The 16,044-nt window shown below is 46.3% G+C and overlaps 1 protein-coding gene across 1 annotated transcript in view; it reads left to right on the top strand.

Moving 5' to 3' along the window:
- The window catches only part of LOC139278099 (mucin-2-like), a 169,522-nt gene that overhangs the window by 85,508 nt on the left and 67,970 nt on the right, over nucleotides 1-16,044 (top strand). Inside the window, exons 30-32 of the mRNA XM_070896758.1 lie at nucleotides 4,953-6,161; nucleotides 11,041-11,475; nucleotides 15,139-15,573. Of these exons, the coding sequence (XP_070752859.1) occupies nucleotides 4,953-6,161; nucleotides 11,041-11,475; nucleotides 15,139-15,573 (2,079 nt within the window). The remainder of the gene's footprint in view (nucleotides 1-4,952; nucleotides 6,162-11,040; nucleotides 11,476-15,138; nucleotides 15,574-16,044) is intronic.

Here is a 16,044-nt window from a genome sequence, read left to right as displayed (position 1 = left end):
AGGAGAGGGGGAGTAAAATATGCCTATTGTGTCCAAATCACTTCCCAGGTGGTGTGAAAAAACCCGTTCGCGGCCTTTACAACTGACCAAAGCCTAATTACACCTTAAAATACATGAGGGGTGATTTTCCTGCACTTAGCATTCATATAGTACCTGATAAATGTATGCTATACACATGAAAATTGAGCACAGATCCTTTTCCACCTGAACTTTCTGCTTGGCTTTTCAGGACGAATGCATTCTCCACCCATTTGCATCTGAAGGTTGCAAACAGGGTCCTGCAATTGCCGTTGGTCTCTGATTTGCATATTTAAGCAGCCTCATGCCTGAAACAGGCGGTTGTGCTGCTCGCCCATTTACTTGTCCCACTTCAAGATTGTATCCTCTGAGCATCAATGGGGCAGCCGATGTGCCCCCTCCCCTCCCCCGATCTTCAACAGCGGCCACAAATTTTTCAGGCAAGAGACAGACAGCTGGTAGTTGAAAATCACCCCACCTTAGTAATAATTAATGCGTGCTTCCAGGTGTGACAAAGATGTTCTTTTATTTTTGTTTCGTGTTGGTTTGGTAGTTGCCCCTTTAAACACAGTCACAGTGCATGTGGACTTTATCAGCCAGCTAAAGCCAGAGTGATATGTTGGGCATGTTCCAATATGATTTTTCATATACCTAAGAACTATATCATTCAAACTTAAATAATGCTGTGTGATTGATTGCATTTATATTTGACTGGCGGTTCCTTTTTGAAGAGGTCAGATATACAAATTCAAGGTAGTCGTGATAACTTTTTTCCCCAAATATAAATTGAGTTTGGAAATCTCTGAGAGGAAGCACTTTGAATGTCAGAAAAACAACCAGTCAGTTTAATACTCCTGAAAGAAAGAAGAAATACTATGGCTGTAATTTTACCGGCACTGAAAGGGCGGGATAAGAGATGGGTCAGCTGTCAAAATAGAAATGATTAACAGTGGATCAGGAGCCCGCTGTCATTCTGCCTCCACATTAGTCTCCTAGGAGTCAGGACTGTTAGCGGTTAACAGACCCGACACCAAGTGGCGGGGGTGACAATTTAGATTATTAAGAGATTGTTAAAAGCCAATTAAACACCATTTTGCGCTGTACTTACCATTTTTCCAGCTTTTTGACGAGGTTCACGGTGCTCGGGAATCACGTCAGGTAAATAAGTCGGGTGTTCCATCAATATCCATTCTATTGAATAGTTGACTACTGCAAGTATGGTATAAAAACTACCATTTCACAGCTGTTCACTTTCCAATCTCAGAAGCTAGAACCTACAGAATTTGGAAGACACATTTGAGCTGTATGCAGGTTGTAAGTGTTAGGAGTAAACTCTCTATCCACTGTCACCTCCTTCGAACAACCTCTCTCACCATTGACAGATCGCTTCTGTCATCCCAACCTCACCTGCCATCTATTCCATCAGCATTGGTGCCCTTGAATAAATCTCACCTTGGTCCTCAGAATCCCACCATGGTCAGCCCCAATACCAGCACCACCAGGCACACCAACAGCACCACCAGCAGCACCAACAACAACAACCTTCTCCGCAATCACCTGATGCTGCACAGGATGCAGGTGCATCAGCATCTAACCACATTGCTGCCCGGGAGGCCAGGGATAGCCTCACCATGACCAGGATTATACCCTGGCTGCCACACTGATGTCCCAGGTTGGCAGCACCCCACATCAACATCATAAAGCATCTCTGCAATCCCAAGCCATTTCTTTCACACAAATCACCATTGAGGGAGGGGTAGGGGGTACCATTATATCTCACCATTCACTGCAATTCACTGAGCCACTTCCAAAGGTGCACACAAATCTGTCCAAGAAGGCAAAGTGTTGAAAGTAAAGATTTCAATGTTTGAAACACATTAACAAAAGCTTTACATGAATTTTGGCACTGACACCCAAGTGCTTACTCTTGTGTGTTGTTAATTGGTACCAGTGGACCAGGATGAAGATGAGGGTGAGTGTGAGGGGTGAGCAGTGAGATGGCGATGTGATGATGTAGATAGAGAGGGAGTTGGGTGGAGGTGCAAGTTGGTGTGAGTAAGGATGTGCAGGAGTCGGGGAGGGAAGGCAGAATGATGGGGATGTGATGAGGTTGAGTGTGGCTTTGCAGTAACGATTCATCATCTACTGAGATCATTGCAAGGTTTGTGCCACTGCAGCCAGGTCCTCCTGATGACATCCCTCCTTGTGCCCTCCTGTGCAATGTGCAAGCAGATTGCGTTGGTCTCCTGGGGAGGCCTCTTCCACCCATTGGAAGGGAAAACATCCTCCCTGCGTGTTGTGATTCCCTCCAGAAGCATATGGAGGTAGTCATGGGAGAGCCCGGGCACAGCAGTGCACCTTTGTGCAGTGCTTGTCAATGTATGCAGCAGCTCAATGCTGTAGAACACTGACAGCACGACTGTCAAAATCAATGTGGACATGGTCCATTTAAGGAATCCGGCTGATAACGCATCATCAAATGACATCATCAGATCCGCTTTCTTTTAATTGGCCGGGAACCTCACTGGGCGGGCTTAACAAACCCAATCAAGATAAAAATCAATTGTAGAGAGAGGGATGGAACCAGCACCGGACCAGGACCTCGCTACAGACTACGGCCGCCTTGCTTCCGTCCCGGTAGGTGAAACTGCAGCTGCTATGTGCATTTAACACTTAGTTTAGCTTAGTTCTTGGGGTGCATTCTTTTTCATTGTCTACTCAAGAAGCTAGGTGGAAGATTATCCGCTATAAATAATAGATAGGTGCAGCAGTGTAAAGGTTATGATTTGGGCTGGCAACTGAGAAGTTGAAAATCCAAAGCTGCGATTTTGTCTACCATGGCGAGTCCGGGACGTTTCCCGGCCAGTTAAAAGGAAGCGGATGTGATGACGTCATTTGATGATGCTTCATCAGCCGGTTTCCTTAAAGGAACCATGTCCAAATTGATGTTGACAGTTGTGCTGTCAGTGTTTTACAGCATTGAGCTGCTGCAAACACTTACGAGCACTGCACAAAGGTGCATGGCTGCACCCAGGCTTTCCCATGACTCCCTGCATATGCTTATGGAGGGAATCACAGCACGCAGGGAGGTTCTCTTCCCTTCCAATGGATGAAGAGACCTCCCAGGAGACCAACGCAGCCTGGTTGCACATTGCACCGGAGGGCACAAGCAGGGATGTCGTCAAGAGGACCTGGCTGTAACAGTGCAAAACTTTCAATGATCTAAGTAGATGATGAAACATTACTGCTAAGCCACACTCAACCTCATTCTGCTGTGCCATTCATCACATCCCCACCACTCTGACTTCCCTACTCGACTCCTGCACATCCTTACTCACACAATTTACTTTACACCTCCACCCACCCCCTTCTCTCTGTCCACATTATCACTTCCCCATCCCACTTGCTACCCCAAACACTCATTCTCATCCTAGTCCAATCATACCAACTAACAACACACAAGGGTAGGTAATGGGGTGTTTTAACCAATATTCATGTAACGTTTCTGTTAATGAGTTGGGCATGCAGCGATGGTTTATGGTGCTGGTGTGGGATGGTGCCAACCTGACCCATCATGTGGCAGTAAATGTATACAGCGTCAAGTGTAGTAAACCTGGCCATGGTACGGCCAGCCCTTGCCTTCTAGGCAGCAATGTGGTCAGGGGCAGCAATGTGGTCAGTGCTGATGCCCTCTGTCTTGTGCAGCATCAGGTGATTGCGGAGTACGTTGATGTTGTTGTTGTGCTGCTGTTGTGCCTGGTGATGCTGGTGTTGGGGCTGATCGTGGTGGGATTCTGAGGACCAAGGTGAGAATTTTTAAAGGGCACTGATACTGATGGAATAGATAGCAGGTGAGGTTGAGATAACAGAAGCGATCTATCAATGGTGAGAGACGGTGTGCCAAAGAGGTGACAGTGGAGAGAGAGTTTACTCAAAATTCCAACCTACATAAAGCGCAAATTTATCTTCCAAATCCTGAAGGCTCCAGCTTCTGAGATTGGAAAGTGAACAACTGTGAAATGATAGCTTTTATACCACATCTGTAGCTGTCAACTAGTCAGAAGAATGGATACTGATGCTACACCCGAACTACTTACCTGACGTGATCCTCGAGCTCTGTGAACCTCATCAAAAAGCTGGAAAAATGGGAAATACAGTGCAGAATGGTGTTTAATTGCCTTTTAACAACCTCTTAATAATCTAAATTGTCTCTCCCGCTGCTTGGTGTCGGGTCTGTTCAGCGGTGACAGACCCGACCCCTGGGGGACTAACGTGGAAGCAGCTCCTGACCCGCTGTCAATCATTTCATTTTTGACAGCTCACCTGCCTTAGATCCTGCCCTATCGGCGACAGTAAAATTCTGGCCCAAAACTAGCACCAGAAAAAAGGATCATAAAAGCTGCTGGATTATTGTAAAAGACTGTTCACCAATGTCCTTCAGGGAAGGTAACCTGCTATCCCTACCCCATCTGGCCTACTCTCGTCCACACATGTGGTTGACTCTTAATGACCTCTGATATGATCTGGCCAACCACTTAAGTGTATAGTTAATTTCTACAAAGCACAATTAGAAGAAGGCCCACTACCTCTTTCTTGGGTAATACTGAGATCCACATCCCTGGAGCTAATATATAATAATTATATAATTGTTTCTTATGTGCTTGGGTAAAATTAATTTGCTTGACATCTGTTACTTAAAACGCAGTCTAATATGATGCACTATGGTTTTCAAAGACAGCAGCTAAAAACAATTACCAGATATGTTCACTCCTGGGTGGATTACAAAAAGCTTACTGAGATCTTAAGGCAAGTAAAGATACTCTTGATAGGAGTGGTATTGGTATTGTTATTTTTGTAATTTAGTTGCTACATATGATTAATAATCAAAATGTTTGCTGTTGATTGAATAATCTAAAATCATTTTTCTTCTATAGAAAGTACAAGTGTGACAAGTCCAACAACTACAACCTCTACAACTTCAACATTTACAACCACGACATCACCAACCACGACATCATCAACCACGACATCACCAACCACGACATCACCAACCACGACATCACCAACCACGACATCACCAACCACGACATCACCAACCACGACATCACCAACCACGACATCACCAACCACGACATCACCAACCACGACATCACCAACCACGACATCACCAACCACGACATCGACAACCACGACATCGACAACCACGACATCACCAACCACAACATCTACAACATCACCAACCACGACATCACCAACCACGACATCACCAACCACAACATCACCAACCACGACATCACCAACAACGACATCACCAACCACGACATCGACAACCACGACATCGACAACCACGACATCACCAACCACAACATCTACAACATCACCAACCACGACATCACCAACCACGACATCACCAACCACGACATCGACAACATTAACAACGACGACATCACCAACCACGACATCTACAACATCACCAACCACGACATCACCAACCACGACATCACCAACCACGACATCACCAACCACGACATCACCAACCACAACATCTACAACATCACCAACCACGACATCACCAACCACGACATCACCAACCACGACATCACCAACCACAACATCACCAACCACGACATCACCAACAACGACATCACCAACCACGACATCGACAACCACGACATCGACAACCACGATATCACCAACCACAACATCTACAACATCACCAACCACGACATCACTAACCACGACATCACCAACCACGACATCGACAACATTAACAACGACGACATCACCAACCACGACATCTACAACATCACCAACCACGACATCACCAACCACGACATCACCAACCACGACATCACCAACCACGACATCACCAACCACGACATCACCAACCACGACATCACCAACCACGACATCACCAACCACGGCATCACCAACCACGGCATCACCAACCACGACATCACCAACCACGACATCACCAACCACGACATCACCAACCACAACGTCTACAACCACGGCATCTACAACATCACCAACCACGACATCTACAACATCTCCAACCACGACATTTCCAACCACGACATCTACAATATCACCAACCACGACATCTACAACCATGACATCTACAACTATGATAACCACGACATGTAAGTGCGGGGCAAGGGGGTGGACGGGGGGAAAGATTGCGGAGGGCGGAGGTCATGGGGCGATAGCGGCACAGATTATTTTTTGTGGCGCCTGGAACAGCAATCCCGCTCCTACTGGCCCTGCAAAAATTATGCAAATAGTTACCTTAACTGGGTTTCTTCTGCTTCATCTCCCATGGAAATGATCAAACAATGACTAGCGATTGCTCCAACCATTTCCGACCTAAATTGGCAATCAGGAACCTATTTCCCTATTGAAACGGGACTCCTACCTGAAACTGCCAAGCTCTTTGGGCACTCCGTGACAGGCCCCTTTCAAAATGGTGCCAGCCACTTGGTTGGCCTTAACAGGGCAGTAAGGTTACCGGCCGAATTGTGAAGTTATGATCACCCCATTAAGGCCAGAAGATACAAGTTAAAATCAACCCCATTATGGAAACAATATTCTAGAAATAATGCAAAAGAGATTACAAAAGACTCTAAGGGATTAAAATTGCCCCTTTTTTTAAGGCCTGTTACCACCGCAAATCGGCTGCCATGCTGCTGAATGGAGTGGCTGCTGACTTTTGGTGGAATGGCCGCTGCTAGCCCAATTGCCCTCCCGAGTTTTCCCAGCGGTGCCCCAATCCCCCCTTATCACTCCACTGCTGTCGATCCACAGTATGCGTGTCATCACCGTGTCCACCGCCGATCTAACCCTCCGAAGGCGACATTCCCCTCTGAAAATTTTCAGCCTGCCTGGCGGTGCCAAGACAAGCTTTCACCCGGTGGTCCAGTGAGTTGTGGCTTTCTACAGTGGCGGTGCAGCTTCCCTTAAAGGGGAGGGCCTACTGCCGCTATGTTTTTTTTTTGTTGGCCGATTGAAAAGTCGGCCTGACAAATATGACCCCAGGTTCGGCCAGGCAACTAACTTGGGTTGCCAAGCCACAGGCCTGGCCGAAACCTTCTCTGGTGGCCCAGTGGCCCGAAGGTTTAAAAGCAGGGTGGCTCTCCCCTTTAAGTGAAGGGCAGAGCTGTGGTAACACGGCACCATGATGATGTCATCGCAGGGGCCGCTCCGCACTGCCCTCAACTTCCGACCCTCAGTTGCTGTCACCGCCGCGTTTTTGCCTCTCGGGTGTAGTCACTGCCCCCATTATGACCGACTTCTGGATCAAAACAAAAAAATTATGAACAGTGCAATTTCACGAATGAGGCGACCTGAACCGCAACTGTGGTAAAAACCACCGAAATGGCGTGGGAGCGCCCCGTTACGGGCAGAGGGAAATTTGTACCCCTAAGTGTTTTCTTGCTTGTCAAAGCAAAGGAAGATTTGACAATTATAATATATAAAACAGTAATGCATAAGAAAGCATCATGAAATGGTGCACAGGGGCCACACTGGGAAGGTGCAAGGCAGCTACACAATACTACATGTGAGGACTTCCAGTTCCTACCCAGCAAACTCAATGGCCCTGAATTTGGGGTTAGCAGCATAGCAGAAGAATACGCCTTTGAACTGAAAAAAAAATCCGAATGAACCAGGTGTCTCCGGAGCTTGGGACTCTTCAGGTCCTGAGCCTGCAGGCATACGCCTGCGTAAAGGCCCACAGATCCCAGGGGCGCACGTGGTTCGCAAACATCCCTGTGATCACGTCAACCAATCAAAAAGGGGGATTCTTATGATGCTTTTCGGGATTCCATTTACATATGGAATCCCCATAAGGATATTAGAAATCCCCAAATAAATAAGAATTCATACCACTTAAATAAAAATAAGTGTTCCTATGTAAAAATTAATTAAAAGACCCTTTAATTAAGCATTTAAAATAAAAATTTAACTTTTTCAAAAATAAATTTAAACATTTTAAAATAAGCCAACATTTACCTAAACTAAATTCAAACGTATGTGTATGTTTTAATCATTTGAAAAATGTTATTTTAACATTTATTTTAACCCTTACACTGGTAAAAGAAGGCTTTATGTCTGCTTTTACCAGCTGCAAAAGTTTAGTGGGCATTCGCTGGGTCATAATCATCATCATAGGCAGTCCCTCGAAGCGAGGATGACTTGCTTCCACGCTAAAAAAGGATGAGTTCACAAGTGTTTCAATGAAGGACCTAATATTCCAGATCCCGAACTACATCTTGGAGGGTGGAAGATGCCTGTGCTTGGATTTTTTAACGTGTGGTGGCCATTGCACACCAGCCACCACACGGGCTTGACAGAGCTAGGTCTTGGTCCAGTGACAAGGATTACCCAATACGACTGGCAACCAGCTCTGCTGCACAGACCGAGCATGCACATATATAGGAATGTGGGTTGGCTCATGCTGCTCCTGGGCCCTCGCCTCTCCTAGGCCCCAGTCACTTCCTTCTACAAACTCTTGCTCCTTTGCCCCTCCTGCTGTGCCTGACCGCACCGCAATCAGCGACCTGACTTCGCAGCTGTCGCCCTCCTGCAGTGGTGTGCCGCCACACGCTGCTCCCTCCGATGGCCCCGGCCTGCTGATGGTCTTGCAGGCCGGGACCGCGCCAATTTCCAGGACGGGCCGCCACACACTGCTCCCTCTAATGTAGCCTTTATTTTTCACTGGGTAGTATTTTGAGCAAATAGCCGAACTCTATACCAGTGAAAGTGTTTTTTCAGCAGAAGCGAAAGTTCTGTCAATGCGAAACTTGACAGATTGTGAGTTCCGGGTTTTCGCGCACATGGAAACCAGAACTTGCAGGACCATTCTGAGGACTCAGCCCCACAAAATCCAGGCAATTATAAGATGATTGTACTTAAAGGGAACCAAACTGGTCAGTGACAACAGCCGACCTATTATGTTCGGATGGAAAGTTAAAAGAAAAAGTTTTATAATGAATAAACAAACACAAGTTTATTACTCACGGAATCGATGAGGAATTTGAATGCACACATATTCTAAATTAACTTGGAGTACAAATCCTGGGCCCAAATTTGGCCAGGAGTTGCTCCGTTTTTTTTGGAACAACTTGATTTTTCTGGAGTATCTTAAAAATCCCCATTCTGCACATGTAAATTGCGCCAATGTAAGTGAGTTAGTTAGAATTTATTTAGTTTTTTTTTCAAAAAGGAGCGTTACCAGCCACCGACACCCATTTTGGCAATTTAAGCCAGTTGAGACAGCTAATAGTTGCTCCAAACTAATGTAGGCCAGCGTATGTGGGCACCTGTGGCCGCACAGAAAACCCTTGCAGAGAGTTAAGAAATTAGCGCAGGTAGCCAGAGATAGGAGGGGGAAGGGAAGTGGAGAGGACCTAGCAAAGCACTAAACACCTTCACAACAACATTCAAGAAGCATAAAAACCATCGATAATAAACAAAAAATAAAACTTAAGTCCTACCTTCCTAACTCGGCCCGGGAAGTCAGTGGGCCGACTCCGACTCCTCTCCGACTCTCTCCGACTCCGATAATCTCGAGGACTCCGACTCTCTCGAAGACTCTCCGAGGACTTTCCTCCGACTCGCCAAGGACTTCTCTCCACCGACTTCCAGGATTCCCTCCGACGACTTCCAGGACAACTCTCCGATGACTTCCAGGACTTCTCTCCGAGGACTTCTCGACAACGACTTCCAGGACTTCTCGCCGACGACTTCCAGGACTTCCCTCCGAGGACTTCTCTCCGACGACTTCCAGGACTTCTCGACAACTTCCAGGACTTCTCTCCGACGAGGACTTCTCTGTCCGATGAGGACTTCTCACCGAGGACTCTCCGGCTGGGGGCAGGAGCTACTGCGCATGCGCAAAACCTCCAGTGCGCATGCGTTGAGCTGCCGGCACTGTTTTTCGCGCAGGGCCCTAGCTCCACTCCCTAATGGACAGACCACGTCACACCAAGCCATGGGAGAGGCCACAGAGCAGCCAGAATCGGGGGAGATCGTTTCGGCGCCGTTTTCACCCGAGGAAGTCGGCGATCTCCGACGAGTGCGCTGAAAAAACGGGTGGGCCAAATTTGGGCCCCCTGTCCTTCGCACAAAATACCAGTGCTGTAATAAGTTCAAATATTTACCTTGATGTTGAAACAATAGTGACAGCAACTGATGAGGCCAAATGATTAACCTCGGTAATTGGCTTTAAAAGGTAATAGCCATTCTTATTTTTGGAATCATGTTGTTAAATATGACACGCAAATTCACAAAGATTGGCGATGTAATGATCAGACTAACTAGTTTGTTTTTCGAAGTACTACAACCCACCAGTTTCTGTACACGTAAATTATTTTGAGCAAAATGTTGCTGGATCAGAACAAGTGAAGATGTTAATTTTCACAATTTGTACCGCCACTAATAAAAAAACTATTTGAGCATTCTGTGCTTTAGAGTAGAAATGTTTTTAGTACTTTACGGTTCAGTTAATATACAAGTGTCTACAAAAGCAAAAAACTGCGGATGCTGGAATCTGGAATAAAAACAGAAAATGCTGGAAATCTCAGCAGGTCAGGCAGCATCTGTGGAGAAGAAGCAGAGTTAAACAGTCTATATTTTATACCTGAGACATGAACTTACTATTACCTCAGAAATCCAGTCAATTTTAGTAATATCTTCATAACACCATCTCTCAACCTTTGCTCAGTGGTCGCACTCTTGCCTCTGAATCAGAAAGCTGTGGGTTCAGGCCTCACTCCTGGGACTTGAGCACGTAATCTAGGCTGGCGCTTCTGTGCAATACTGAGGGAGTGCTTCACTGGCGAAGGTCCCATCTTTCGGATGTGATGTTAAATCGAGGCCCAGTGTGGCTTCCCAGGTGGACTTCATTGGTTGTAAAGTGCTTTGGGGCACCGTGAGGACATGAAAGGCAGTATATGAATGCACTTCAGTCTTTTTTTATTAAGCATTTGCATAAGTTGATCAGTTTTTCTCTTTATTTTACAGTGGAGCCTTGTCATGGTTATTGGTCAAGCTGGAGCAATACATTTACACCAAATATGACAAACAGAGGAGATCAAGAGTCGCCGGAGAATCTATGTGGTCCCGATAATTCATTTAATAGCATTCAGTGTGAAGCCCTTAAATACCCCAATCAGCCAATCTCAGTAACACCTGACTCTGTGACATGTGATTTACAAAATGGACTCAAATGCACCCCATCATCTTCTAATACTGCCCTCGTGTGTCTTGACTACAGAATTAGAGTATGTTGTGCAATAATCAGCACAACCGCCTCTACAACTACCAGCACAAGCACTACTGTCTCCACCACCAGCCCCACAACCACCACGACATCTATAACCACGACACCTACAATCACAACAACTCCAACCACGACAACTCCAACCACGTCATCTACAACCACCATAACCACGACATGTAAGTGCGGGGCAAGGGGGGTGGATGGGAGGGAAGTTTGAGGAGGGCGGAGGTCATGGGGTAACAGCGGCACAGATTAATTTTTGTGGCGCCCGGAACAGCAATCCCGCTCCTACTGCCCTGCACAAATTATGCAAGACTTACCTTGACTGGGTTTCTTCTGCTTTATCGCCCATGGAAATGATCGGAGCGTGACTGGCGATTCACTCCAACCATTTACAACCTAGCTTGGCAATCGGTGTCATAATTTGTATATTGAAATGGGCCGACTTAGCTAAAACAGGTAAGCTCTTTGTGCACTCAGTGGTAAGCTCCTTTCAAAATGGCACCAGCTGCTTGGATGGCCTTAACAGGGCAGTCAGGTTACCAGCCAAGTTTTGGGGTTATGATCACTCCATTAAGGCCAGACGATACAATCTTAAAAATCCTCATCTGCACATATAATTTGTGTCAGTGTAAGTGAGTTTGTTAAGATTTATTTAGTTTTGGTTTTTTTTCAAAAGGGAGTGTTACCAGCCACCAATGTCCGTTTTGGCTATTTAAGCCTGTTTGGACAGCTAAAACTTGCTCCAAACTAACTTAGGCCAGCGTATGTGGCGACTTGTCGCCGCACAGAAAACCCTTGCGGAGAGTTAAGCGCAGGTAGCCAGAGATGTGAGGGGCGAAGGGAAGCGGAGAGGACCTAGCAAAGCACTAAACACCTTTACAACAACATTCAAGAAGCATAAAAACCATCAATAATAAATAAAAAATAAAACTTAAGTCCTACCTTCCTAACTCGGCCCGGGAAGTCAGTGAGCTGACTCCGACTCCTCTCCAACTCCGACTCTCTCGAGGACTCTCCGAGGATTTCTCTCTGACGATTTCCAGGACTTCTCTCCGGCGACTTCCAGGACTTCTCTCTGACGACTTCTCTCTGACGACTTCCAGGAATTCTCTCTGACGACTTCTATCCGACAACTTCCAGTACTTCTCTCCGACAACATCCAGGAGTTCTCTCCGACTACTTCTCTCCAACGACTTCCAGGACTTCTCTCCAAGGACTTCTCTCCGACTAATTCCAGGACTTCTCTCCAAGGACTTCTCTCTGACGACTTCCAGGAATTCTCTCTGACGACTTCCATGACATCTTTCCGACGACTTCCAGGAGATATCTCCCAGGATTTCTCTCCGGCGACTTCCAGAACATCTCTCCAAGTACATGGCTCCACCGACTTCCAGGACTTCTCTCCGACGACTTCCAGGACTTCTCTCCGGCAACTTCCAGGACTTCTCTCTATGACTTCTCTCCGATGACCTCCAAGACTTCTCTCCGACAACTTCTCTCTGACGACTTCCAGGACTTCTCGACGACTTCCAGGACTTCTCTCCGACGAGGACTTTTCTGTCCGATGAGGACTTCTCACCGAGTACTCTCCGGCTGGGGGCAGGAGCTACTGCGCATGCGCAAAACTTCCAGTGCGCATGCGTTGAGCTGCCGGCACTGTTTTTCGCTCAGGGCCCTAGCTCCGCTCCCTAATAAGAACATAAGAACATAAGAATTAGGAACAGGAGTAGGCCATCTAGCCCCTCGAGCCTGCTCCGCCATTCAATAAGATCATGGCTGATCTGGCCGTGGACTCAGTTCCACTTACCCGTCCTCTCCCCGTAACCCTTAATTCCCTTATTGGTTAAAAATCTATCTATCTGTGACTTGAATACATTCAATGAGCTAGCCTCAACTGCTTCCTTGGGCAGAGAATTCCACAGATTCACAACCCTATGGGAGAAGAAATTCCTTCTCAACTCGGTTTTAAATTGGCTCCTCCGTATTTTGAGGCTGTGCCCCCTAGTTTTAGTCTCCCCTACCAGTGGAAACAACCTCTCTGCCTCTATCTTGTCTCTCCCTTTCATGATTAATTTAAATGTTTCTATAAAATCACCACTCATCCTGCTGAACTCCAACGAGTAAAGACCCAGTCTCCTCAATCTATCATCATAAGGTAACCCCCTCATTTCCGGAATCAGGCTAGTGAATCGTCTCTGTACCCCTTCCAAAGCCAGTATATCCTTCCTTAAGTAAGGTGACCAAAACTGCACGCAGTACTCCAGGTGCGGCCTTACCAATACCCTATACAGTTGCAGCAGGACCTCCATGCTTTTGTACTCCATCCCTCTCGCAATGAAGGCCAACACTCCATTCGCCTTCCTGATTACCAGCTGCACTTGCAAACTAACCTTTTGGGATTCAGCACAAGGACTCCCAGGTCCCTCTGCACCTCAGCATGATGTAATTTCTCCCCATTCAAATAATATTCCCTTTTACTGTTTTTTTCCCCAAGGTGGATGACCTCACACTTTCCGACATTGTATTCCATCTGTCAAACCTTAGCCCATTCGCTTAACCTATCCAAATCTCGTGGCAGCCTCTCTGAGTCCTCTACACAACCCGCTTTCCCACTAATCTTAGTGTCATCTGCAAATTTTGTTGCATTACACTCTGTCCCCTCTTCCAGGTCATCTATGTATATTGTAAACAGTTGTGGTCCCAGCACCGATCCCTGTGGCACACCACTAACCACCGATTTCCAACCCGAAAAGGACCCATTTATCCCGACTCTCTGCTTTCTGTTCGCCAGACCACGTCGCACCAAGCCATGGGAGAGGCCACAGAGCTGCCAGAATCGGGGGAGATCTTTTTGGCGCCGTTTTCACCCTCGGAAGTCGGCGATTTCCGACGAGTGCGCTGAAAAAACGGGTGGGCCAAATTTGGGCCCCCTGTCCTTCGCACAAAATACCAGTGCTGTAATAAGTTCAAATATTTACCTTGATGTTGAAACAATAGTGACAGCAACTGATGAGGCCAAATGATTAACCTCGGTAATTGGCATTAAAAGGTAATAGCCATTCTTATTTTTGGAATCATGTTGTTAAATATGACACGCAAATTCACAAAGATTGGCGATGTAATGATCAGACTAACTAGTTTGTTTTTCAAAAGTACTACAATCCACTAGTTTCTGTACACGTGAATTATTTTGAGCAAAATGTTGCTGGATCAGAACAAGTGAAGATGTTAATTTTCACAATTTGTACCACCACTAATAAAAAAACAATTTGAGCATTCTGTGCATTAGCGTAGAAATGTTTTTAGTACTTTACGGATCAGTTAATATACAAGTGTCTGCAAAAGCAAAATACAGCGGATGCTGGAATCTGGAATAAAAACAGAAAATGCTGGAAATCTCAGCAGGTCAGGCAGCATCTGTGGAGAGGAAGCAGAGTTAAACAGTCTACATTTTATACCTGAGACATGAAGTTACTATTACCTCAGAAATCCAGTCAATTTTAGTAATATCTTCATAACACCATCTCTCAACCTTTGCTCAGTGGTCGCACTCTTGCCTCTGAATCAGAAAGCTGTGGGTTCAGGCCTCACTCCTGGGACTTGAGCACATAATCTAGGCTGGCGCTTCTGTGCAATACTGAGGGAGTGCTGGCGGAGGTCCCATCTTTCGGATGTGATGTTAAATCGAGGCCCAGTGTGGCTTCCCAGGTGGACTTCATTGGTTGTAAAGTGCTTTGGGGCACCGTGAGGACATGAAAGGCACTATATCAATGCACTTCAGTCTTTTTTTATTAAGCATTTGCATAAGTTGATCAGTTTTTCTCTTTATTTTACAGTGGAGCCTTGTCATGGTTATTGGTCAAGCTGGAGCAATACATTTACACCAAATATGACAAACAGAGGAGATCAAGAGTCGCCGGAGAATCTATGTGGTCCCGATAATTCATTTAATAGCATTCAGTGTGAAGCCCTTAACTACCCCAATCAGCCAATCTCAGTAACACCTGACTCTGTGACATGTGATTTACAAAATGGACTCAAATGCACCCCATCATCTTCTAATACTGCCCTCGTGTGTCTTGACTACAGAATTAGAGTATGTTGTGCAATAATCAGCACAACCGCCTCTACAACTACCAGCACAAGCACTACTGTCTCCACAACCAGCCCCACAACCACCACGACATCTATAACCACGACACCTACAATCACAACAACTCCAACCACGACAACTCCAACCACGTCATCTACAACCACCATAACCACGACATGTAAGTGCGGGGCAAGGGGGGGTGGATGGGAGGGAAGTTTGAAGAGGGCGGAGGTCATGGGGTAACAGCGGCACAGATTAATTTTTGTGGCGCCCGGAACAGCAATCCCGCTCCTACTGCCCTGCACAAATTATGCAAGACTTACCTTGACTGGGTTTCTTCTGCTTTATCGCCCATGGAAATGATCGGAGCGTGACTGGCGATTCACTCCAACCATTTACAACCTAGCTTGGCAATCGGTGTCATATTTGTATATTGAAATGGGCCGACTTAGCTAAAACAGGTAAGCTCTTTGTGCACTCAGTGGTAGGCTCCTTTCAAAATGGCACCAGCTGCTTGGATGGCCTTAACAGGGCAGTCAGGTTACCAGCCAAGTTTTGGGGTTATGATCACTCCATTAAGGCCAGACGATACAATCTTAAAAATCCTCATCTACACATATAATTTGTGTCAGTGTAAGTGAGTTTGTTA

Source organism: Pristiophorus japonicus, chromosome 13, assembly GCF_044704955.1.
Source record: "Pristiophorus japonicus isolate sPriJap1 chromosome 13, sPriJap1.hap1, whole genome shotgun sequence".
NCBI lineage: Eukaryota > Metazoa > Chordata > Chondrichthyes > Pristiophoridae > Pristiophorus > Pristiophorus japonicus.
Note: the sequence above shows the minus strand (reverse complement) of the source record. Positions and strands in the feature narration are given on the sequence as shown.